The sequence below is a fragment of the Mandrillus leucophaeus genome, unplaced genomic scaffold (assembly GCF_000951045.1).
Source record: "Mandrillus leucophaeus isolate KB7577 unplaced genomic scaffold, Mleu.le_1.0 Scaffold291, whole genome shotgun sequence".
NCBI lineage: Eukaryota > Metazoa > Chordata > Mammalia > Primates > Cercopithecidae > Mandrillus > Mandrillus leucophaeus.
The window spans coordinates 1,701,137-1,726,345 of record NW_012103043.1 but is presented as its reverse complement, the minus strand read 5'-3'; the positions used below and the strand labels follow the sequence as shown (position 1 = coordinate 1,726,345).

Below are 25,209 nucleotides of genomic sequence, written 5' to 3'. Positions count from 1 at the left end.
CCATCTGAGGAACTCAGAGGAGACACCATCACGCCCAGCTAATTTTTGTATTTTTAGTAGAGATGCAATTTCACCTTATGGGCCAGGCTGGTTTTGAACTCCTGACCTGAAATGATCCGCCTGCCTCGGCCTCCCAAAGTTCTGGGATTACAGATGTGAGTCACCGTGCCTGGCCTCCTTCTGCTCTTTGAATGATACTTGGCATTTGGTAGGAACTTCATAAATATACATTGAATGAAACGACTTGTATTAGTTTCCCATTAATTCATTGCTTTGAAATGTGCTCTGGAGTTGCTACTGCTCCGATCCAGGAACTGCACTGATGAACACAGCAGAAGCAAGCTGTGCGTGGCCTCCCCTCCCGAGGCTCATACGGGACTCCTTGGGCCCATGAAAAGGGAAACAGGACAATTTCCAGGATGGCTGCCCAGACTTGGTCAGGATCCTTTTGTGGGATGGCTCATGCGTGCACACAGTTCACTCAGAGCACAGAGTGGGTCAGCCCACTCCCCGGGCCCCGCCTCCAGCACCAGGTTCTTCTCTGAATACTGTCACTCTTGGCAACCTGGGCTTGAGTCCTTGTTGGTATAACTCAATTTTCTTGTGTCTTCACCTTTCAGAGGAATGTTTGCTGGGGGATTGAAAGAGATGGAACAGGAAGAGGTCCTGATCCACGGCGTGTCCTACAATGCTATGTGCCAAATCCTACATTTCATATACACCTCCGAGCTGGAGCTCAGCCTGAGCAATGTGCAAGAGACACTGGTGGCTGCCTGCCAACTTCAGGTGAGGCATGTCTCGTCTAGCAAGGCAGACCCACACCCAAGTGGGGTTCCCTGAGATGCCCATGATGCCTGCCAGGCACTAGCATTGGCTTGAAGATGGGTCAGGAGTGTGAGGAGACCAAGCAGTGAAGAAGGCCATGAAGTGGGGAGGACTCTGGAGTTGTGCCCTAGAGCTAAAACAGAGCTGCTTCAGACACCCCAGGCCCTCTGCCTTTGCCCTCTTCACTATTGCTGGTTGTTTCCCCACTGTCTGAGTCTCCCTGTCATTGAAAGCATCCTGAACATAAGCAGGTAGGCTGACCCGAGGCTGCATGCGGACGTCCTGTGTGCTTTGGAGTCTGGCAATGCGGAGCGTCCACCAGCATTGCTGCCAGGGCCCTTCCTGCCTGTCCCCGCACTGGACCACTTCAGTCTCTTGAAAACATATGCTTTTTGTTATTGAACTTTATCTATTTATTTCTCCATCCATCCATCCATGCATGCATGCATCCATCCATCCGCTCATTCAATTTATTGGAGACAAGCTCTCTCTCTCTTGCCCAGGCTAGAGTGCAGTGGCACAATCACAGCTCACTGCAGCCTCAACCTCCTGGACTCCAGCAATCCTTCTGCCTCAGCCTCCTAAGTAGTTGGGACCTACAGGCATGTGCCACCACACCTGGCTAATTTTTAAATTTTTTTTTTATAGAGATAGGGGCTTGCTTTGTTGCTTAGGCTAGTCTTGAACCCCTGGCCTCAAGTGATCCACCTCAGCCTTCCAAAGTGTTGGGACTACAGGTGTGAGCCAATGTGCTTGGCCTGTTTATTTTTTTTAAAAGACAGGATCTCACTCTGTTACCCAGACTGTAATGCAATGGCATGATCATAGTTCACTGTAACCTCCACCCCCTAGGCTCAAGTGATCCTCCTGCCTCAGCCTTCTGAGTAGCTGGGACTAAAGATGCATGCCACTGTGCCTAGCTGATACATATATGTATATATATTTTTATACGGATGGGATGGGGCCTTGTTTTTTTTTTGTTTTGTTTTGTTTTTTGTTTTTTTGAGACAGAGTCTTGCTCTGTCACCCAGGCTGGCATGCAGTGGCACGATCTCGGCTCACTGCAACCTCTGCCTCCTGGGTTCAAGCACTTCTGCCTCAGCCTCCTGAGTAGCTGGGATTACAGGCATGTGCCACCATGCCTGGCTAGTTTTATTTATATTTTTAGTAGAGATGGGGTTTCTCTATGTTGGTCAGGCTGGTCTCGAACTCCCGACCTCAGGTGATCCATCTGCCTTGGCCTCCCAAAGTGCTGGGATTACAGATGTGAGCCACTGCGCCCAGCCAGGGATGGGGCCTTGTTATGTTGCCCAGGCTGGTCTCAAACTCTTGGCCTCAGGTGATACTCCCACCTTGGATTCCCCAAGTTCTGGGATTACAGGTGTGAGCCTCTGTGCCCAACCTGTTATTGAAGTTTAAGTACTTGTTTTCCTACAGAATTCAAAAAGTTTTCTGAGGCTTTGACAGTGTGACTTATGCTTTGGAGGATTATTCTCAGTGGTGTGGGTGCAGTTAAACAGGACTGGGCCTGCAGGTGCCTTTGAACTATCAATCAGAGGCCTGATACGAGTTGAGAGTCACCTCTTCCCACATTTCTTAAAAGTGAAACAAAGTGCTATGCTAAGTTCATCATTCTGACCTTTCTTCCCATGAGGGCAGGTTTGGCGCAATTAAAAAAACACTCAAGTCCTAGGAAAACCAACCTGTTCGGGGGCATATGGAGGTGCCACCCCATGTGACAAGGCCCTGGCGGCCTCCCTGTGCCCTATTCTCAGATTGTTAGGACCTGGATGCTGGGTGGGTTGATCTGAGATGACTGACTTGTCTCACCATACCTGCATGGTGAGTAGATGGAGTTGGGTTTTACAACAAAAGAATTTCCCCCTCTTCTTTTGTTTAGAGATCTCTTCTGTCCCCACATCCCTGTCATTTTCACTTTGGGAACACTCGTCCAGTTCTCCACCCTGGCAGCAGTTAATTCCTGATTCAGCTGCCTTTGAAACATTTCCCCCAGCATGGCTCAGCTCCAGCCGTCCTATCTCCTCCTTCACACCTGCCACTCTCCTGGAGCTCCCCTGCCAGTCCCCCTGCTCTGTGTGTCCTGTGACCATCCTGCCAGTTCCCTGGGCTCAACCTCAGTGACTCCTTGAGCCTGTCCACCTTCTTAATTCCCCAAGTGAGGACAGGTCGTCCTTCTCAGTATTGCTTGTAACCATCTCTGTTCTGTGTTTCCATTTCCTTCCCCTTTGCCTGGCCTCCATCTCTATATTTCTGCCATTTCCTTCTTCTCCCTGCAGCGATCACACACACTGAAACCAGATCATCTTCCTAACACCACTTTCACTCTCACCAGTCAGCTTGGAGGCCTACAGTCTCTCTCTGTTGGTTTGGCCAGTGCTCCCGACAGCCCTGGGTCATCTCCCCTACTGCCTCAGAGGCCATCTCAGGGGCAGCAGCCTAGCTTTGTTTTTTAACATGTCAGGCTTCTGGGCCAGGCTTGGAGGTTCATGCCTGTAATCCCAGCACCTTTGGAGGCCAAGGTGAGAGGATCGCTTGAGGCCAGGAGTTTGAGATCAGCCTGGTCAGCAAAGCGAGACCCCATCTCTACAGAAGCTTTTTAAAAATAGCTGGGCATAGTGGTATGCACCTGTAGTTCCAGCTATTCGGGAGGATGAGGTGGGAGGATCACTCGAGCCCAGGAGGTGGAGACTGCAGTAAGCTGTGATCACACTACTACATGCCAGCTTATCTCAAAAATCAGGCTTCTTTGCAATATTGTTTTATAGCCGGTTTTACTTGGCATGACCATGTCAAGTCCATAGGCCTGTAGGATTGTGTGTGTTCACATAGCTAGTGACTATTGGGAGCTTTCCCCATGTGTTGTGCCCTGCACTAGGCCTGGGACCAGACTCTTCACGGTGTCCCCAGAGGCCTGAGTCTGATTCCCAGTAACACTGTCCTATTGGGTTGCCCCAAGCACATGCAGTCCCTTCTGTGAGCCTCTTATGGGGCTTTTGCACATCCTGAGCCCAGGCTGGTTCCTCTGTGAGATTTCACTGAGCAGAAGGCCCACTGCTCTAAAAATAGGACTGAAAAGAGTATCAGCGGGGTCCTCTCAAGGAGCTGCTGCTGCCCAGGCTTCTTCAGAGCTGTTTGTGCTCACATTCTGCCCAAAACTTGGTCTTCAGGACCCTGGCCCATGACAAACCAGAATTTTAGGAAAACCTAGTCGTTTGGAAAGAAGTGGCAAAGCAGAAGTACTGGCAAAGGGGGAAAACAGAAGGTCAAGTGAAGATGGTCAGGGCCGAACAAAGCACCATGGGATACCTTGTGTAGGCACAGAAGATGGTCAGGGCCGAGCAAAGCACCATGGGGATACCTCGTGTAGGCACAGAAGATGGTCAGGGCCAAGCGAAGTACCACGGGGATACCTAGTGTAGGCACATACCTGCCCGACATTTGGTAGGTCCCATCCAGCCCTTAGCATGTCACCTTGCAAGCAATATTAGATGTCTTTTGAATTTTAAAAAAGTTATTGTTAGTATTTATTGATAAACTTTAAATACCTTGGCTGGACGCTGTGGCTCACGTCTGTAATCCCAGCACTTTGGGAGGCCGAGGCGGGCGGATCATGAGGTCAGGAGATCAAGACCATCCTGGCTAACACGGTGAAACCCAGTCTCTACTAAAAATACAAAAAATTAGCCAGGCGTGGTGGCGGGCGCCTGTAGTCCCAGCTACTCGGGAGGCTGAGGCAGGAGAATGGCTTGAACTTGGGAGGCGGAGCTTGCAGTGAGCCGAGATCGCGCCACTGCACTCCAGCCTGGGCAACAGAGCGAGACTCCGTCTCAACAAAAATAAATAAATAAATAAAAATTTAAAAATAAATAAATAAATAAATACCAGCAGAATTATTCCATGTGTAATGGTTAATTTATTGATGATCCTGGATAAGCCAGGTATTTCCATTTTTAGAGAAACTGATTTATTGCACTGAACCCATGACTGGAGTTGGTAGCAGGGGGGTTCCCGCAAGAGGGGACCCCACAGCATCCTGAAATGGAGCTGGTTTGGGATTCCGAAGAAAGAAGCATCAAACACCAGGGTGATCTGGCCAGAGCGTTTATTAGGGGGAACTTATGTATAGAGTGGTGCAGCATGTCCTCAAGACAGATAAGGGAAAAGAGAGGCTTTACCCAGGCTTGCCCATGGAGTGGGTTAGGGTATGGAGTTTCAATTAGGGTTTAAGGAATTTGTCTCAGGGCCAGAACCAGTTTTTCTTTCACTGTTTTGGGTAACAACCTTGATGCCTTTATCAGTGCCTGGGAATGTTCAAGGGCCCGGTTTGGGTTCAAGCCTGCTGGGAAAACCTGCAGTTGGCTGGGTCACAGAGAGGTCAAGATACTCTGTCATTTTCAATCTGAACTCGGAAAGAAAGGAGGTAGGCACTGGGGGGCCCCACTGAACCTCTAAAATCCTGCTTTCCTAAAGAATTTATCAACACCTGGTTTGTTCTCCCAGGCAGTTTTCCCTAGGGCCCTTACCTTTGTCTTCTATTCTCCAAGATTTGGTTGTTCACAGGGTGGCCTTTAACAGCCTGCTAGTTGTGGCCTCATTCCCATCTCCCTCCAGTGCCATTCTCTCTCGCCGTCCTTTCAAACCACTAGTGCTTCCCCACGGTTGGGAAGGGTTGATGTGGCCACCTGGGAGCCCCTTCACTTACTGGAGTCAAGTGGGTCTTGACCCAGCTGGGGACCTCAGGAACCCTGAGTCAGGGATCACTTGAGCCCAGAAGCTTGAGACTTCAGTGAGCTGTGATCTTGCCATGGCACTCCAGCCTGGGTGACACAGCAAGACCCTGTCTCAAATTTTAAAAAGAAAAAAGAAAAAGAATTCTAAGTCAGGTTTCTGGGTTGGTGCTGGTTAGGTGTCTGAGAGGCTCTGAGCACTCCTAGGGAACCAGGGTGGATGTTCTGGCAGGGGGAAAAGGCGGGGTTTGCTTTTGCTCCCAGCACTTTTGGAGAGACAGGCTCTTCTAGAGAATCCTAGGGTAAGGATGGGGGTGGTCTTAGGTCCTTTCCAAACCACAGATACATGACACAGTAACCGTTTGTGCTGCTTCCTGCTTTTCTGGAGAGCCAGTGCTTTTTTTTTTTTTTAAGATGGAGTCTCACTGTGTCACCCAGGTTGGAGTGCAATGGCGCGATCTTGGCTCACTGCAGCCTCTGCCTCCTGGGTTCAAGCGATTCTTCTGCCTCAGCCTCCTGAGTAGCTGGGATTATAGGCGCGCACCACCACGCCCAGCCAATTTTTGTATTTTTAGTAGAAACGGGGTTTCACCATGTTGGTCGGGCTGGTCTCGATCTCCTGACCTCGTGATCCACCCGCCTCGGCCTCCCAAAGTGCTGGGATTACAGGCGTAAGCCACCATGCCTGGCTGAGCCAGTACTTTTGATCTAAGAGGGAGCTGACGTATATCAAGGGTCCACTCCCATGTACTCTCTTATTTTCATCATACTCCTCTTCACTTTAATGATCCCAGTTTTATAGATGAGGAGATTGAGGCTTAGAGAGGTTAAAAACATTCTGTATGGGAAGCTGAGGCAGGAGAATCATTTGAACCTGGGAGGCAGAGGTGGTAGTGAGCCGAGATTGCGCCACTGCACTCCATTCTGGGCAACAAGAGTGAAACTTCGTCTCAAAAAACAAAAAACAAAACAACAAAACATGCTGTATATCCTGTCACCTGGTACGTTTCCAAACCAGGACTTAAACCCAGTCTGCAGTAAGCCCCAGTCTCCAGTGTGTCAGAAAAGGTCAGGGACAATTAAGGAGGACTTCCCTTCCACTTTGCCTGGCCCACAAGGGCCTGTATTTCTGCCATCATTCTGTCTCCCACCCCCAGATGCTGTTCGCCAGCCCAGGCTTGAATGGGTGTCATTCTCTCTGCAGATCCCAGAAATTATCCATTTCTGCTGTGATTTCCTCATGTCCTGGGTAGACGAAGAGAACATTCTTGATGTCTACCGGCTGGCAGAGCTGTTTGATTTGAGCCGCCTGACTGAGCAACTGGACACCTACATCCTCAAAAACTTTGTGGCCTTCTCTCGGACTGACAAGTACCGCCAGCTTCCACTGGAGAAGGTCTACTCCCTCCTCAGCAGCAATCGCCTGGAGGTCTCCTGCGAGACCGAGGTATACGAGGGAGCCCTTCTCTACCATTACAGCCTGGAGCAGGTGCAGGCTGACCAGATCTCGCTGCATGAGCCCCCAAAGCTCCTTGAGACAGTGCGGTTTCCGCTGATGGAAGCTGAGGTCCTGCAGCGGCTGCATGACAAGCTGGACCCCAGCCCATTGAGGGACACAGTGGCCAGTGCCCTCATGTACCACCGGAACGAGAGCCTACAGCCCAGCCTGCAGAGCCCGCAAACGGAGCTGCGGTCGGACTTCCAGTGCGTTGTGGGCTTCGGGGGCATTCACTCCACGCCGTCCACTGTCCTCAGCGACCAGGCCAAGTATCTAAACCCTTTACTGGGAGAGTGGAAGCACTTCACTGCCTCCCTGGCCCCCCGCATGTCTAACCAGGGCATCGCGGTGCTCAACAACTTCGTATACTTGATTGGAGGGGACAACAATGTCCAAGGATTTCGAGCAGAGTCCCGATGCTGGAGGTAGGACAGGGTGCTAGCTGGTCCCTTTGTCTTCAGGTGATGTGAGGGTGTGGAAGTCATGGGCTGAGAGAGTTGCTCAGGTTCCCCCAGCCTTTCACATGAGCTTCACTTGTCATTGTGGAATAAAGTCTGGGTGAATTCAGAGAAGGTGGACAGCAGTGAGATAAGGGAAGGGGACATCTGGATTGCCTTCTTTCCTGCATATCATCTACTCCTCAGAAACCCATTTACCATGGACCCCTGCTCAGCCTCTTTGGGGTGGGCTAGGTTGTGAGTGTATTGTGCAGGAGGAGACGGGAGGGGAGTCCACAGCAGGAAAGGCAGTCGGACTGGGATGGAGAGGACCTAGGAGCAGTGGCAGCTGGGCAGCCTCACCCTCCGTCATGCTCTCTCTCAGCTTTGATGCATATTGTTTCAGTTTCCCTTCGCCAGTCTGCCTTGCTCTTTCTTCTTTCTTACCTGCTCGCTGATGGTGGAACAGACTTCCTGCTTCTGTGCCTGAGCAGCATGCAGTCTTCAGCCCAGGGGAGTGGTAAAGGCCAACAAGCATCACTGAGCCTCATGCTGCATTTTCGCTGTGCCCTGCAGTCAGCCACACACTTAGCACAATTTCCCCTGGGAGGAGGCAGTTTTCCCAAGAGAGGGTTTTGTGGACTGCTGTGGTCCGTAGGATGCACCTGGCTCTATCAGTCACTTAGGCTGTGATCTCACAAATGCATTTCTGAGCAGAGCAAGGGACAGTGGGTCAAGCCCACCAGCCTCAACTACCATTAGATTTCCAGGGATCCCTCCACCTTACCTTGGTGCATGTGAGAAATCTCCCCACCCTTCATGCTGAAAGACGGAGCTGTGCTGGAGAGAGAGAGATTGCTAACTATTTCCAGCAGCCATGAGCTACATGCTGACTGAGTTCATGTTCATGTTTCTGTTTTCTGGGATCAGGGTGGGGTAGGGCCTGGCCTGGCCATGCCACTTGGAATCAAGCATAGTGATCCTGGCCAAGGAGGAGAAGACCATTTCTAGGCCACCTCTCTACTCCTGGCCGCAGAAAGTGATCTCCTTTGTTAAGCTGATGAGACTCAGAGGTTGGCAATAACACATTGTGGTTAAGTATGAGGAAGGGCAGGTTTCAGAAAAAAGGAAACAGCTACCTTTATTTCCTCCCTAAACAAAAGTTGTCCCCCCAGTGGATGTGGCCACACCAGGTTCAGACTTCCCTCTGGCCAAACCTTAAACCTTCTTTTTTAGGGGACTCGGTTTCCCAGTTGGGGGGCCAAGGCCAGACCACCCTGCTGAGAGTAACCTACAGACCTGCAAAGCCAATCTCTCCAGAGTGTTTTGGCCTCTGACCCTTAGCAGAAGGTAGAGACAGCTGTGTGCCCAGCAGGGATGCTGGATGTTTCCACAGAACTGTCCCTGGGGGTGACAGCTAGGGATTCTGCCTGCCCCTGTCCTCTGTCCACCTGCTATGGGCCATTAATCTCACTTTCACTTACAGTGGGAGTATGAATTTCCCCTTGTGAAGGGGTGTTTGTGAGACCAAAGCTGAACTCTGAGTAATGCTAATATTAGCCCCTGTAACCAATAACCAGTCCCAAACCCCTGTCTGAGAGTAGGATCACAATGGCAAGTGGGGTCGGCAAGACCTGCCTTGAGAGAGTAGGTACCCACAGAGTGGAAGTGGCGGGAAGGGCCACAGCCCTACTGGTTAACCCAGGGGTGTATCATTTCTCCAGAATGAAGGCTTCATTAACCTTCCAGTGGACTCAAAACTTCCACATGAATCCTTAATTTGAATATTCTAAGAGTTTGGATCTTTCTCTGCTTTCTCATTTCATCAGCCTTAGAACTGGTGAATTCTAAAAGCTATAGGCTTTTAGAATATAAGGAAACAAGATTTTACAGTAAATTAGGCTTTGCATTTTGATGAGTTACTTACCAGGTTATATCTTAAAGCATTGATACAGAAACCGCATATTTTAAAACCTTACCTCTCTTGGAGCAAATGGTGTTTGTCTCCAAGATACTACTTTTTTTCTTTCATTCCTTCTTTCTTTGTATCTATATTATCTACATTATTCTTTGTACCTTTCCCATAGCCATAGCCCTGTGGATTACTGAACACCAACTGCATAGTATACCTAGTAGTAGCTGGTTACATGCTGCTATGTGCCCTGACCCTACTTAAAATAATAATTTAGGCTATGTGCAGATCATGTCAATAATCCCAGCACTTTGAGAGGTTGAGGCAGCAGGATCTCTTGAGCCCAGGAATTCAAGATCAGCCTGGGCAACAAAGCGAGACCCCGTCTCTACCGAAAAAAAAAAAATTAGCTGGGCCTGATGGTGCGTGCTTGCAGTCCTGGCTACTTGGAAGGCTGAGGCAGGAGGATCACTTGAGCTCAGGAGTTTTAGACTTCGGTGAACTGTGGTCATGCCCCTGTACTGTAGCCTGGGCAACAGAGTGAGACCCTGTCTCTAAAAAAATTTGTTTTAAATAATGTGATTTTTCCCTGGGCATTTTCGTGGCTGCTAATATTTTAAAGTACGTTTAATTTTTTTTTTTTTTTTTTTTTTGAGAGGAGTCTAGCTCTGTCACCCAGGCTGGAGTGCATTGGCATGATCTCAGCTCACTGCAACCTCTGCCTCCTGGGTTCAAGTGATTCTCCTGCCTCAGCCTCCCAAATAGCTGGGATTACAGGCATCCACCACCACGCCCAGCTAACTTTTTTGTTTTGGGGGTTTTTTTTTGAGATGGAGTCTCGCTCTTTTCTGCCCAGGCTAGAGTGTGATGGTGTGATCTTGGCTCACTGCAACCTCTGCCTCCCAGGTTCAAGCAATTCTGCCTCAGCCTCCTGAGTAGTTGGGATTACAGGTGTGTGCCACTATGCCCCGCTAATTTTGTATTTTTTGTAGAGATGGGGTTTCACCATGTTGGCCAGGCTGGTCTCGAACTCCTGACCTCAGGTGATCCACCTGCCTCAGCCTCCCAAAGTGCTGGGATTACAGATGTGAGCCACCACGCCCCGCCATTGTTTTGTATTTTTAGTAGAGATGGAGTTTCACCATGTTGACCAAGCTGGTCTTGAACTCCTGACTTCAGGTGATCCGCCCACCTCAGCCTCCCAAAGTGTTGAGATTACAGGCATGAGCCACCGTGCTTGGTCAGTACATTTAATTTATTTTAAAAAATTTAATAGACATTAAAACATTAATAGTCATGCAAATGCTTAAGTCATAGAAATATAGAAGAAAAACAGTCTACTGTTTTTTTTATTTTTTATTTTTGAGACGGACTCTCACTGTATCCTAGGCTGGAGTGCAGTGGTGTGATCTCAGCTCACTGCAAGCTCTGCCTCCCGGGTTCACACCATTCTCCTGCCTCAGCCTCCCGAGTAGCTGGGACTACAGGCGCCTGCCACCAGCCTGGCTAATTTTTTGTATTTTTAGTAGAGACAGGGTCTCACCGTGTTAGCCAGGATGGTTAGCCAGTCTTGATCTCCTGACCTCGTGATCTGCCTGCCTCAGCCTCCCAAAGTGCTGAGATTATAGGTGTGAGCCACCACATCTGGCCACAGTCTACTGAATTTAACAGGAATTCCAGAATATTTTTGTACCAGCTCTAGGGTTCATATCTGAGTTTAAAATAGGATGATACAAATCTGAGTTAAAGTGACTCTCCTAGTCAGTTTCAGCTGCTATAACAAATACTACAGATGGAGTGACTTAGACAACATACCTCTATTTCTCACTGTCTGGATACTAGGAAGTCCAAGATCATGGTATTGGCCAGTTCAGTCCCGGTAAGGGCCCTTTCCGTCTGTGTTCTCACATGGTGGAGAGAAAGAGCTGTAGTCTTGGGCACTAAGCCTGTCATGGGGCTCCACCCTCATGACCTGATCACCTCCCGAAGGCCATGCCTCCCAGTAGCATCACATTGGGGGTTAGGCCTTCAACATAGGGGTTTTGGGGGAATCCAAACATCTAGTCCATAGCAATAACTAAAATTGTTTACATCTTTATATGTAAAAATAAAGCTTATTTTTATTAGAAAAATATTGCTTGAGGACTTATTCTAATAAAGTAGAAAATTAATTCAATAAAGGGGAAGGAGGGATACAGGACACAACAGGGAAATAAGAAATCAGTGGAACTTTGGCTATGTCTAAATTATTGACATATGGTATCACTGTTGGTGTCTTTTTTTTTTTGGTGGGGTGGAGTCTTGCTCTGTCGCCCAGGCTGGAGTGCAGTGGCATGATATCAGCTCACTGCAACTTCCACCTCCCAAGTTCAGGTGATTCTCCTACCTCAGCCTCCGGAGTAACTGGAACTACAGGCACACGCCACCATGCCTGGCTAATTTTTTATATTTTTAGTGGAGACGGGGTTTCACCACATTGGCCAGTCTGGTCTTGAACTCCTGACCTCATGATCCACCCGCCTCGGCCTCCCAAAGTGCTGGGATTACAGGTGTGAGCCACCACGCCCGGCCCTGTATGTGTCTTTAAATTTGAAGCCACAAATCCACATGAACTCAGCTTTAAAAGCTGTTAGGACAGTAGACGAGAAGAGCAAACAGAAGCACATGGAGGGTCCTATCTCACTGTAGTTGCAGACACTTGGGGTGCAGATGTTGATTGAGCCAGAATGAACACAAGAGAGGAAAGATTTGTACATAAAGGAGCATGGCGCACAGGAAAGGCAGTGAACAGCACCATCCCAGCCAGTTGACGGGGCCTCTGTGAGTGCTGTGCCCCAAGCCTGGACTGCTGGTCCCTAGCCAGACCTTATTCTGGCTTGTGCCCCAGGTCATGCAGGTCTCAGACCTTGCCTTCTCAGGAGGCCTTTCCTGATCACTGGAAGGAAGCTCTGCCCTCCCCAGGCCCTGCTAACTAGCAGGTCACTCATCTCCTTACCTCCCTTTCTTTCCTTCACAGTGTCTGTCATTATATCGAGCACTGCTCTGGTTAGCCTGTTTCCATTCTGCAGGGAAAGGCAGGGCCCTGACCTCTTGAGGCTCCCTCTGGATGTAGTGCTGAGCACTGTGCCCCATCCACAGTGGGAGGCCTGGGAATGTTGATAGAGTGAATGAATGATTCATTGCTGGTAATCTTATTCCTTTGTTTAATTCATTCAGCAGACAGAACATAATCTGTCCTGAGCCAAAGGCTCTACTGAGTTCTAGGAATATAGAAATGAACCCTGATCCATTAGAACCCCAAAGTTAACAAGGACCCTTTTCATGCTCATCTTTTATGATTCCTCTTGATAGCTTTTCTAGGCAGGTGATATCACCTCATTGGACAGGTGCAGAACTGAGTAAACTCCAAGAGATTAAAACTGATGCCCAGGCAGACCCAGCTAGACAGGGCAGAGCCCAGGATTCACACCAGGTCAGGGGCACCCAGGTGTGTGTTCCCTCTCCTGTTGGCCCTGCCTCCTGAGGCTCTTGTTTGCTGCATTCCTGGTAGGCAGGGAGGGGCTGGCCACGCTGCAGGGGCTGGAGGAAGCAGCAGCAGAGCACAGCTAACTTGTGCTTTGGAGCAAAGGATGAAACTGATCTTTTCACTGACCAGCATAGGGCACAGGCCAAAGAAAATTTTGGTTACTGTCTTGTGAGCCAGTTGAAGTTAGACTTGTTCTCTTTGGAATAACTCTTCCTCTGGAGAAATAAAAACACTTGTCTGAAAGAGGCTGTAACTATCTGTGGGCTGTTGGGCAAGGAGGCTTCAGACACTGGCTTTGAGCTCACTGGGTCCTGGCCCCTCATGGCTCTATGATCATCTCTGCTCCACACTGCAGGCCATGCTCCCTGTTGGTGCTCAGCCCAGGAGCCCCCCTTGGGTCCTAGCCAGACTCCTCTACCCTCATGGGCCTGCTGCAGCGAGTCCAGTGCCTTTTCTCCCATGGGGGGTCCCTGGAATCTCACATACCCTGCCCTTACAAAGCCTGCAGTCCAGGGTGGGAGTTAACCCTTTCCAGTTTCCCAGAGAGGGAGGCCTTGAGTGGAGGGGAGGTCAGGAAACTCGGGGCTGGCAGCATGGTGGGAGGAGGTGAAAGTACGATGACTAGAGCCTTGTGTGCTGCTGTTGACAAAGCTTGAGGGTATGATGGGTGCTGTGTGCAGGGTGTGCCTGAGCAGACCACTCCTGATGAAGTGCTGGGGGAAGTTCAAGGCCGGGAGGCCAGTGAGGGGGCTGATGCACCCATCCAGTGGAGAGGCTGTATTTGGAGGCCCTCCTGAGTGGGAGCAAGGCTATGTGGACGAGGAGATGAGGTAAGTGAGATGGAAGTGGCTGTACAGCCATTGAAGCTGAGGCAGGAGGATTGCCTAAGTCCAGGAGTTTGAGACCAGCCTGGACAATATATGTCACAGGTGTCAAGATCTTGTCTTTATCAAAAAAAAAAAAAAAATAGTTGATGTAGTGGTGCATACCTCTAGTCCCAGCTACTCGGGAGACTGAGGTGGTAGGATCACTTAAGCCCAGGAGGTCGAGGCTACAGTGAGCCATGATTGTGCCACTGCACTTCCACTTCCACTTCAGCCTAGGGGACAGAGAGACCCAGTCTCACAAAAAAAGAAAAAAAAAAAAAAAAAAAAGAAGCCACTGGACAGCCCAGGTGGACAGTTAGGTGGAAACACAGAAGGCTTCTGGCCACTCCTTCCATTCTGTGTTTGGGGAAGCACCTGTGCTCAGGTGTGTAACAGCCTGCAGGCCTGGCTGTAGATCGGTGTGCACTGGTGTGTGGGGCAGTTGGGGAGGGTTCAGGCTGGGCCGAGGCAAAGCAGAAATGGGACCAGAACAAGAGGTGCAAGCCTGTGGGGCAGCCTCCCTGCCTAGTCAGTGCTGTGCTTTCCTCATATCTTGGCACAGGTATGACCCACGGCACAACCGCTGGTTCCAGATCCAGTCCCTGCAGCAGGAGCACGCCGACCTGTCCGTGTGTGTTGTAGGCAGGTACATCTACGCTGTGGCGGGCCGTGACTACCACAACGACCTGAATGCTGTGGAGCGCTACGACCCTGCCACCAACTGCTGGGCATATGTGGCTCCACTCAAGAGGGAGGTAAGGAAGAAGAGGGGCCTTCTCCTGCCTAATTTCCTTCCCCAGGATATGCAAAGAGTGAGAGGCCCAGGTGTTAAGACCTGTCCCAGGTCAGGGAAACAGGCTCAGTGAGCAGAATCCATGCTTCTCCAGAGACCCTGCATTGAATGCATTGATGAGGCCCCATGAGGTTCAGCCAGCCCACCTGGGGAGGCTCATCAAGGATCCAGACCCCATTGCTCAGAATTGCACCCCACTTGTGAGTCTCACATGCTGAGACCTTGTCACACCACCTTGGCCCTGGCAAGCTGCTTTAACCTTGTAGTTCAAATGTGGATAGAACATTTGCTCTTTGTGCAGCTGAGATGAGCTGGGACACTTCCAGAGATGTTAAACAGGAAGGGGCCCTGAGAGAGGTGAGGGCCCTCAGTAGCCCAGCTCACTGGCCTATCCTCAGACCTCTTCCCTCTAGGTCCCCTGAAGGGTGGGGCCTTCCAGAGCCAAGAAACACTTGAAAGTTTTATTTTTTATATTAAATCCTATGTTTGAATATTGGGACAACTTGAAAAGAAAACAAAATCATGTGCATCCTATATAATACTTTTATTCCAATTTGAAGATGTTTAAAATTATGTTCATTGTGGAAAAGTGATGTTTTAGGGAGGTGCCTCTTTTTTATATTATGGCTTTGGGGTACTCAGGCCTGGTGTAACAACCAGACATGGGATCCCAGGGAAGGAACAGGCCTTGCTGGCCCCCTATTTCCTGGGTCTCAGCTTCCGAGAACAGGATATGCACCCTGCTAGTACTGGCATAGCATTTGTGGAGCACCTGCTATGGGCCAGGTACACCTTTGGGGATTCCCAAGAGGCAGATGATGGTATGGAGGGCAGGTTCTACCTGCACTGCCTCAGGGAGTTTAGCAAGAGCTCTGGCCTTTGTAAGCCTCTTTCCAGTATCTCTCATGACCCCTAATCCCCCCAGGGACTTAGACTTTGACTTCAGGGAGTGAGGGCTAGTGTCTCTTCAATGGATCCAGCTCTTTATCCAGGTCATTCACATAGCCCACACAGATTTCTGTCTCTTGGGCAGCTGTGAGCTGCAAGCTGTGACCTACTCCTTGCTCTCAGCTTCTTTGGGGAGAAGGAAGCCTCTTTGGAAGGACACTCCCTACCCCCATCCTGGGGAAAGGAGCAGATTTTGCATGGAGAAGATCAGGAAGTCCTTGAGACCAAGCGGACAAGAAGGGCTCTTGGGTTCTGTTCCAGGAAGGGTGATGGGGGAAGCCTCCTAGGTGGGTGTTGTGGGAGGGGCTTAGCAATTTCTTTGTCTGCGGCAGCTGGGGAAGCAGCAGTTCTCCAGCTTGGCCACAGAGGGGCAGCCTTGGCTTTCAACTAGCTGCGTCCTGGCTGCCGGTGTTCCTTCTTTCATGCATGCATTCATTCCGCAACTACTAAGCACCAAGTACCAAGTCCTGGGAATCCAGTGGTGACAAGAAATGAGAAAGACTCCCCACTCCATGGTGTTTACAGCCTTGTAGGAGAAACCACTCTTAACCAGCAAACAAATCAATAAAGTGGTTACAATTATGGTAAGTGAAATGAAGAGGGGGCTGAACTGAAGCATTTCCAGGGAGGGGGCTCTGGTAGGATGAATCTAGAGGGACTTTTTGGGGAATGTCCACCTGAGGAGATGTCAATTAGACCTACCATTTACAGAGGGAGGAAATGTTACTGGGAATGTGTCCTCAGTTCTTATCTTTTTGGTTAAAAGACTTTAAGCAAGAGACATGCATTAACAAAGATAAGCGTAAGGCAGTTTATTGCAAAAGCGAGAGTACATTCTGAAGGCTGAGGCAGAGCACGCTGCTCCAGAATAAGATCGCCCCAACTGGCACTGGGAAACCTCCCTTACGGGAGGTTTAATGATTATGCATAAATGGGCGGGAAGAGGTGTTACTCATAAGCATGTTTTGTTTGGGTGGTCTAGCAGCGCATGCACTGTGGCTCTACATGCTAGTGCATTTATCGCATGTCTCATTAGCATCTTAAATCTTCACCGAGGAGGTGTGTTTTTTACCGTTACAATGAGCAAAAGTTACTTTCGAAGCAAGCAAAACTGGGGCAAAATATACAACACAGGCTCCTTGGGGTGGAAAGTCCCTTGTGGAGTTAGTTCCTATTTGAGCTGGATAAGCTCAACTGAAAGAGGGGTTGGGGCTTTTGAAACCCCAGGTGTGGTTAACATGTCTCAGAGGTCATAGTCCCTTCCGGGCATGCTAGGGGCTGAGGCCGACCTGGAATCCACTTCCCTGCTCATATCTAACCATCTGCCTAGTCTAACAGAAGGACCTTCCAGGGCAGGAGACGGGCTCACAGCTTTTCCTGAGCAGAGGAAGAAACATGGGGCATGCTTGTAGGAAAAGAAAGCCCAAGGATCAAGAGCAGAGCAAGTGAGGCTGGCCCTGGGTCATCGCGTGGTCTGGGTTGAAGGCAGCAGTAACCTGTGCTGACACACAGCTGTGGAGCTGGAGGGAGATGGGAGGGTTCAGAGTGTAGTGTGGAGGTAAACTGATCAGGCTTGCTGATGGATCAGATGTTGGGGAATGAAAAAGGATAGGTCATGTTGGCAGGACACAGTGGCTCACGCCTGTAATCTCAGCACTTTGGGAGGCCCAGGCGGGCAGATCACCTGAGGTCAGGAGTTAAAGACCAGCCTGGCCAACATGGTGAAACCCCATCTCTATTAAAAATATAAAAATTAGCTGGGCGTGGTGGCGGGCGCCTGTAGTCCCAGCTACTCTGGAGGTTGAAGCAGGAGAATGGCGTGAACCCGGGAGGCAAAGGTTGCAGTGAGCCGAGATCACACCACTGCATTCCAGCCTGGGCAACAGAGCAAGACTCTGTCTGAAAACAAACAAAAAACCTCACAGGATTGGTACACTGAATATTACAAAAAACCGATGAAAGAAATAAAAGAAGATGTGAATAGATGGAGAGACATACCAAGTCCATGGATTGGAAGAGTCCAATAGTAAGAATGTCAGTTCTTTCTCAACCCAATTAATAATACATATATTAATACAGTATTCCTTATATTGGTATAGTATTAATACAGGAATACTAGTATTTCTATCAAAACTTCAGGAATGTTTTTTGTACTATTAAGGGAAAATGAAAATGGAAGCTGAGGTTTGGATATGCCCCTAGGCCAACTGCCTCTAGCCATGTAACTGAAAGTTAAGCTGTCCTCCCTCAGTGTGATAGCATTACAAAGAAAGCTTATGTACAGTAGGGAACAATATACTTCCTCATTCATGCTTTATAAACTGTGCTGTAACTGCTGTGAATTGGGGCTTCATACCACTTCCAGTTTGGGGTTTCTTGGTTCATGAAATCTTTTACAGGCACAATAAGCTTTTTAAAATATTTTTATTTGTTTATTTTTTGAGACAGAGTCTCACTCTGTCACCCAGGCTGGAATGAAGTGTCATGACCCTGGCTCACTGCAACCTCTGCCTCACTGGTTCAAGTGATTCTCCTGCCTCAGCCTCCTGAGTAGCTGGGATTACAGGTGAGCACCACCATGCCCAGCTAGTATTTATATTTTTAGTATCATGAGGGTTTCACCATATTTATAGCCCAGGCTGTTCTTGAACCCCTGGTCTCAAGTGATCTGCCTGCCTCGGCCGACGTGCAGGGATTAGAGAAGTGAGCCATTACACCCAGCCTAAAATTTTTTTTTATTGCCGGGTGCAGTGGCTCATGTCTGTAATCCTGGCACTTTGGAAGGCCGAGGATGGTGTATCACTTGAGGTCAGGAGTTCAAGACCAGCCTCACCAACATGGTGAAACCCCGTCTCTACTAAAAATACAAATATTAGCTGGGTGTGGTGCCACACACCTGTAATCCCAGCTACTCGGGAGGCTGAGGCACAAGAATCGCTTGAAGCCAGGAGGCAGAGGTTGCAATGAGCCAAGTTTGTGCCACTGCACTCCAGCCTGGGTGACAGAGTGAGACTCTGTCTCAAAAAATAATAATAAAATAAATTTTAAAATAAGTAATTTTTAAATTTTGATTTGATTTTACTTGTGACAGTAGATGTAAATGAGATTATTCTGAAATTTATATATAAAGGCAAAGGAACTAGAATAGCTCAAATAATTTTGAAAAAGAACAATAAAATGGGAGGAATCTGCCCAATTTCAAGATTAGTACATAGCTACAGTAATCAAAGCTGTGGTGTGGATAGAGTGTTAGACACATAGATCAGTGAAACAGAATGGAAAACCCACAGACCCGGGTAAACATGCCCAGTTGTGTTACACATGATTTTGGACAAAGGTGCAGAAGCAATAGAGTGGAGGAAAGATATCTTTCAGCAAATAGTGTTGGAGCAATTAGATATCCATCGGCAAAAAAATGGACATCAACCCAAGTCAAGTGAGGCTGGCCCTGGGTCATCGCGTGGTCTGGGTTGAAGGCAGCAGTAACCTGTGCTGACACACAGCTGTGGAGCTGGAGGGAGATGGGAGGGTTCAGAGTGTAGTGTGGAGGTAAACTGATCAGGCTTGCTGATGGATCAGATGTTGGGGAATGAAAAAGGATAGGTCATGTTGGCAGGACACAGTGGCTCACGCCTGTAATCTCAGCACTTTGGGAGGCCCAGGCGGGCAGATCACCTGAGGTCAGGAGTTAAAGACCAGCCTGGCCAACATGGTGAAACCCCATCTCTATTAAAAATATAAAAATTAGCTGGGCGTGGTGGCGGGCGCCTGTAGTCCCAGCTACTCTGGAGGTTGAAGCAGGAGAATGGCGTGAACCCGGGAGGCAAAGGTTGCAGTGAGCCGAGATCACACCACTGCATTCCAGCCTGGGCAACAGAGCAAGACTCTGTCTGAAAACAAACAAAAAACCTCACAGGATTGGTACACTGAATATTACAAAAAACCGATGAAAGAAATAAAAGAAGATGTGAATAGATGGAGAGACATACCAAGTCCATGGATTGGAAGAGTCCAATAGTAAGAATGTCAGTTCTTTCTCAACCCAATTAATAATACATATATTAATACAGTATTCCTTATATTGGTATAGTATTAATACAGGAATACTAGTATTTCTATCAAAACTTCAGGAATGTTTTTTGTACTATTAAGGGAAAATGAAAATGGAAGCTGAGGTTTGGATATGCCCCTAGGCCAACTGCCTCTAGCCATGTAACTGAAAGTTAAGCTGTCCTCCCTCAGTGTGATAGCATTACAAAGAAAGCTTATGTACAGTAGGGAACAATATACTTCCTCATTCATGCTTTATAAACTGTGCTGTAACTGCTGTGAATTGGGGCTTCATACCACTTCCAGTTTGGGGTTTCTTGGTTCATGAAATCTTTTACAGGCACAATAAGCTTTTTAAAATATTTTTATTTGTTTATTTTTTGAGACAGAGTCTCACTCTGTCACCCAGGCTGGAATGAAGTGTCATGACCCTGGCTCACTGCAACCTCTGCCTCACTGGTTCAAGTGATTCTCCTGCCTCAGCCTCCTGAGTAGCTGGGATTACAGGTGAGCACCACCATGCCCAGCTAGTATTTATATTTTTAGTATCATGAGGGTTTCACCATATTTATAGCCCAGGCTGTTCTTGAACCCCTGGTCTCAAGTGATCTGCCTGCCTCGGCCGACGTGCAGGGATTAGAGAAGTGAGCCATTACACCCAGCCTAAAATTTTTTTTTATTGCCGGGTGCAGTGGCTCATGTCTGTAATCCTGGCACTTTGGAAGGCCGAGGATGGTGTATCACTTGAGGTCAGGAGTTCAAGACCAGCCTCACCAACATGGTGAAACCCCGTCTCTACTAAAAATACAAATATTAGCTGGGTGTGGTGCCACACACCTGTAATCCCAGCTACTCGGGAGGCTGAGGCACAAGAATCGCTTGAAGCCAGGAGGCAGAGGTTGCAATGAGCCAAGTTTGTGCCACTGCACTCCAGCCTGGGTGACAGAGTGAGACTCTGTCTCAAAAAATAATAATAAAATAAATTTTAAAATAAGTAATTTTTAAATTTTGATTTGATTTTACTTGTGACAGTAGATGTAAATGAGATTATTCTGAAATTTATATATAAAGGCAAAGGAACTAGAATAGCTCAAATAATTTTGAAAAAGAACAATAAAATGGGAGGAATCTGCCCAATTTCAAGATTAGTACATAGCTACAGTAATCAAAGCTGTGGTGTGGATAGAGTGTTAGACACATAGATCAGTGAAACAGAATGGAAAACCCACAGACCCGGGTAAACATGCCCAGTTGTGTTACACATGATTTTGGACAAAGGTGCAGAAGCAATAGAGTGGAGGAAAGATATCTTTCAGCAAATAGTGTTGGAGCAATTAGATATCCATCGGCAAAAAAATGGACATCAACCCAAGTCCCATACCGTACACCAAAATTAATTCAAAATGGCTTATGGAGTTAAATGTAAAACCATAAAACTTCTAGGAAAAAAAAGAAAATTTTTTTTTTTTGAGATTATTGATTTTTAATATTTTCTTTAAAAAATACAAAGGAAATTAACTCTGTGGGTTAATACAATTCAGGGAAAGAGGGAAAAATGGAATTTCAGAGCAAAGGTTGTTTAGGTTATCACATTCCCACGCTCCCAATACCTATAAAACAAGAATTTCACTCCATGACACAGAGGAATATTGAATGATAGCCCAGAAATGTTGATAGTTGAGGTACTAAAACTAACAAAAGGATTTTGGTTGTCCTTGGTTATTCTGTCCTGTGATGAATAAAATATACACTAAACGACAGGTAAGGAAAACTTATAGCAGAAAAAAGACTAAATGTACCAAACACAGCAGTACAAACCACTCCTTGGCAGAAGTGTGCTTCTGAAAGAATGGGACAGTAATCAGGTAGCTGAAATAGTAGGCTACTGTCACTCCCAGCCCATCCCCAAATAAATAGTGTGGAAGTGTAATAGTGTAGTAGTATTTGATTCAACAAAGAAAGTCTTTCACCCCCATTCAAGGCAAACATTGCCATGGCTAGATGAGCCCTGGCAGGTAATAAGACAACTGTAAAATCACAGGTACTTCTAGTTTATCCCCAGTTATACCGAACTCCCACATTGATGTCATCTTCTCTCATCCCAATATTTGTTCACTCTTTTATTTCCCCAAGGTGCGAAAGACCTTGGGGAAATAAAAAGATCTTTCAAATAATATGCCCTTCTCCATCTTCCAAGCTATGTAATACTTCAGTGCTGTTCTAAGTTCACTGACATTCCATCCAGTTCAGTTTACTTCACTTATTCTAACTTCATTTGTGATATATAAATCCTGACCTCCAAAAGAAGTGTCAGATGAGTCTCTCTCCCTTGGCCCCAAAGTTTTGTGGGGTTTTCCCTTTTGTTTCTCTCTAGAATGGAACTGTGTTGCCCCTAGCTACCTGGAGATTAGAAAATGTATTTGTTCTTGGAAAAAAAAAAAAAAATACTTGAATTTTACCAAGTTTACCTAAATTGGTATCCTTCCAATCATCTAGGCTGGATATTACCCACATCTAGTAGGCAATACTCACCTTAGTTCTTTGCGACGTATGAGGCACAACATACATATAGTACACCAAGCACGTGGTAAGTTAGAAATGACAGGAAAGTGCTCCCCAAAGCAGTGGGAGAGGTCATGTGGTCTCTTACATCCATTCAATGTACATTCTTTTCCCTGGAGTATGTTACCCACCCTTCTCAGGAACAACAACCAGGACGAGGGGGAGTATGTGTCAAATAAGTACAATCATCACTGCACTGGTGCCTGTAATCACCCTGTGCACACAGTGAGAAACAGACATTCTGGAAAGGATTCTTGATTCTCCCACTAACTGTCCGCTGGACTGGTCACTAGCTCTGGATGGTGCTCCAACAATGGTCACTTCTTGTGGAGAACACACACCAGCATCACAGCGCTGGGTTCCCATGGATGTCACGACTTCCCAGCTGTCGATGATAGGGTCATAACATTCAATGCTACTTAGCAGGGAATTACCATCATATCCTGAAGTTGCATAGAGTCTCCCCCAAAGCACTGTGGCCCCTACATTGCATCGTGGAGTGGTCATATTGGTGACACTTGTCCAGGAATCAGTGAGAATGTTGTATGCTTCATTGGAAGAAAGGTGGGCTGTACCATCAAATCCCCCCACCACATAAATATGGTCATTCAGCAGGGCTACTCCCACACCAGAACACTCGATGGCCATTGATGTAACATTAGTCCGATGTCCTGTATGAGGGTATATTTCTCAACTGAATTTAAGATATTCAAGCCATCATACCCTCCTAGACAGTGGATCACTCCGCTGGCCACTACGGGTCCAGCACCTTCCTGGGCTGCCTGCATATCTCCCAGCATGCTCCACTGGTCAATGTTTGGATCATACCACTCCATACTGGTGTGACACCTGCTTCCATCAAAGTCTCCAGAGACATAGATCATATCTCCCCGGGTGGTGGCTCCAGCAAGACCTTGTCAGACATTCATCGGGGTCACAGAATACCAGACCCCATCCTCATCTGCTGTGTAGTCTAGACATTCCACTGAACTAAGGCAGGAACAGCTATCATAGCCACCAATAATGTAGATTCGGTCATGTAGGGACACTGAGGCCACATAATGTCTGTTACGAGTGATGTTTGCAAAAATCTCCACTCCTGAGTCTTAGGGTCATATTTCTCTACCACGTCAATGGGAGACTGCTGGCTTCCGAAGCCCCCAGCCACCAAAAGCACTTCATTGGCTCCTAGGTGAGCCCTTGTCCTGGGTCCCTGCATCTGACACTGAAGTTCAGGCCTCAGATGAACTTCTTTGCTTCATCCACCAGATCCCTGCATTGTAAACTACAGCGGAAGAAAGGCTCAGCATCTGTTACATCTGTGATATACCTGGGGGTTAGCAGGGGCATCCGCACATACTGTAGCAGGTTAGGCAAGGGTTTTTCCCGCTGTTTCTTGACATGCTTCAGGCAGTTGATGACAGCCTCAAAGACTGGCTCTTCAGAATCCACCTGAATTTCATCGCACTTGATTAGCTTTTCCACCCCTCCTTGACTCAGAAGAATGAACTCTTCATGCTATACCACTTCAGGAAAATGCTTCTGGCTGCTTGCATCAGGTCAATACAATTGGGGTTTTAGCAAAATCCCTAATAACCCAGGCAATTAGAAGGGTCCAACTGACTAAGAACTCACAACAGGCTTGTTTCACACCTTTCAACTGAAGCAGACAGGTTGCAGGAAGCAGTTCTTGTGCATTCTGTCACATGTACTGTTTCTGTGTGCACAAAGTCCGATAAAATGTCCATGGTAGAGGCAGTCAAACTTTGGATGTCAACATAAGGTTTCCCCTTCTGTGAAAGCTCACTAGTGAACATGGCACAGAAGTAATCACTACAGGCAACCAGCACAATCCAATGGGCAGGGAAGTCTTTCTGCTCTACTCTCAATGTCACATCATAGGGTATTGCTTTTCCTGAGGGAATTCATTGAATTGAGGATGGATTTAGCATGAGTATTTGTCATTATGTCTTTGGGGGCCATAATGCCTCCCATAAAGCAGTGCAAAGAAAGAACAAAATGGGTCCTTGGATTCTGCAACTCTGCTCCTGAAACCACACAGCCGCGCCAGGGCCCATCCCCAGCCTGTGAGGATGGAGTGGGGCATGGGGCCAGCAGGCAGCTCAGGAGGAGCCGAAGCGTCGCCACCGTCGCCCACCCCCCCACCCTCTGGGTGCAGAGGCTCTGGAGCCGTCCGGGTCTGGTCCCTGCGGCGGCCGTGTGATGTGATGACCAGAAGAAAATCTTGAGGATCTAGCTAGAGCAAGGAATTCTTAGACTTGACCCCAAAAGTATGAGCCATAAAAAGAAAAATTGATAAGCTGGACTTCATCAAAATTAAAAAATATTTGCAAACCACCTATCTGACAAAGGACTAGTATTAAATAAATACATAGATAAACAACTCTTAAAACTCAATGAAAGGCCAGACGCGGTGACTCACACCTGTGATCCCAACATTTTGAAAGGCCAAAGTGGGCGGATCACGAGGTCAGGAGTTCGAGACCAGCCTGGCCAACATGGTGAAACCCCGTGTCTACTAAATATACAAAAATTAGTCGGGCGCAGTGGCACACGCCTGTAATCCCAGCTACTTGGGAGGCCGAGGCAGGAGAATCGCTTGAACCTGGGAGGTGGAGGTTGCAGTGAGCCAAGACAGTGCACTCCAACCTGGGCGACAGAGTGAGTGTCCGTCTCAAAACAAAACAAAACCTTGGCAAAATACTGCAAATAACCCCATTAGAAAGAGGGCAAAAGAAGCTGGGCACGGTGACTCACACCTGTAATCTCAGCGCTTTGAGAGGCTGAGGCGGGTGGATCACGAGGTCAGGAGATTGAGACCATCCTGGCTAACACAGTGAAACCCCGTCTCTACTAAAAATACAAAACATTAGCTGGGTGTGGTGGTAGACGCCTTGTAGTCCCAGCCACTCGGGAGGCTGAGGCAGGAGAATGGTGTGAACCTGGGAGACAGAGCTTGCAGTGAGCCGAGATCATGCCGCTGCACTCCAGCCTGGGCGACAGAGCGAGACTCTGTCTCAAAA

General features: G+C 48.0%; 1 protein-coding gene and 1 pseudogene across 2 annotated transcripts in view; one reads left to right on the top strand and one right to left on the bottom strand.

The window, feature by feature from the left end:
• Positions 1-25,209, top strand: part of KLHL22 (kelch-like family member 22) — a 52,133-nt gene that overhangs the window by 19,382 nt on the left and 7,542 nt on the right. The window contains exons 3-5 of the mRNA XM_011986060.1: positions 621-786; positions 6,778-7,496; positions 14,375-14,567. Coding sequence (XP_011841450.1) covers positions 621-786; positions 6,778-7,496; positions 14,375-14,567 — 1,078 coding nt within the window. The remainder of the gene's footprint in view (positions 1-620; positions 787-6,777; positions 7,497-14,374; positions 14,568-25,209) is intronic.
• Positions 21,921-24,688, bottom strand: LOC105543876 (annotated as a pseudogene). Its single transcript, XR_001006679.1, has one exon. The product of XR_001006679.1 is annotated as a kelch-like protein 12 pseudogene (transcript).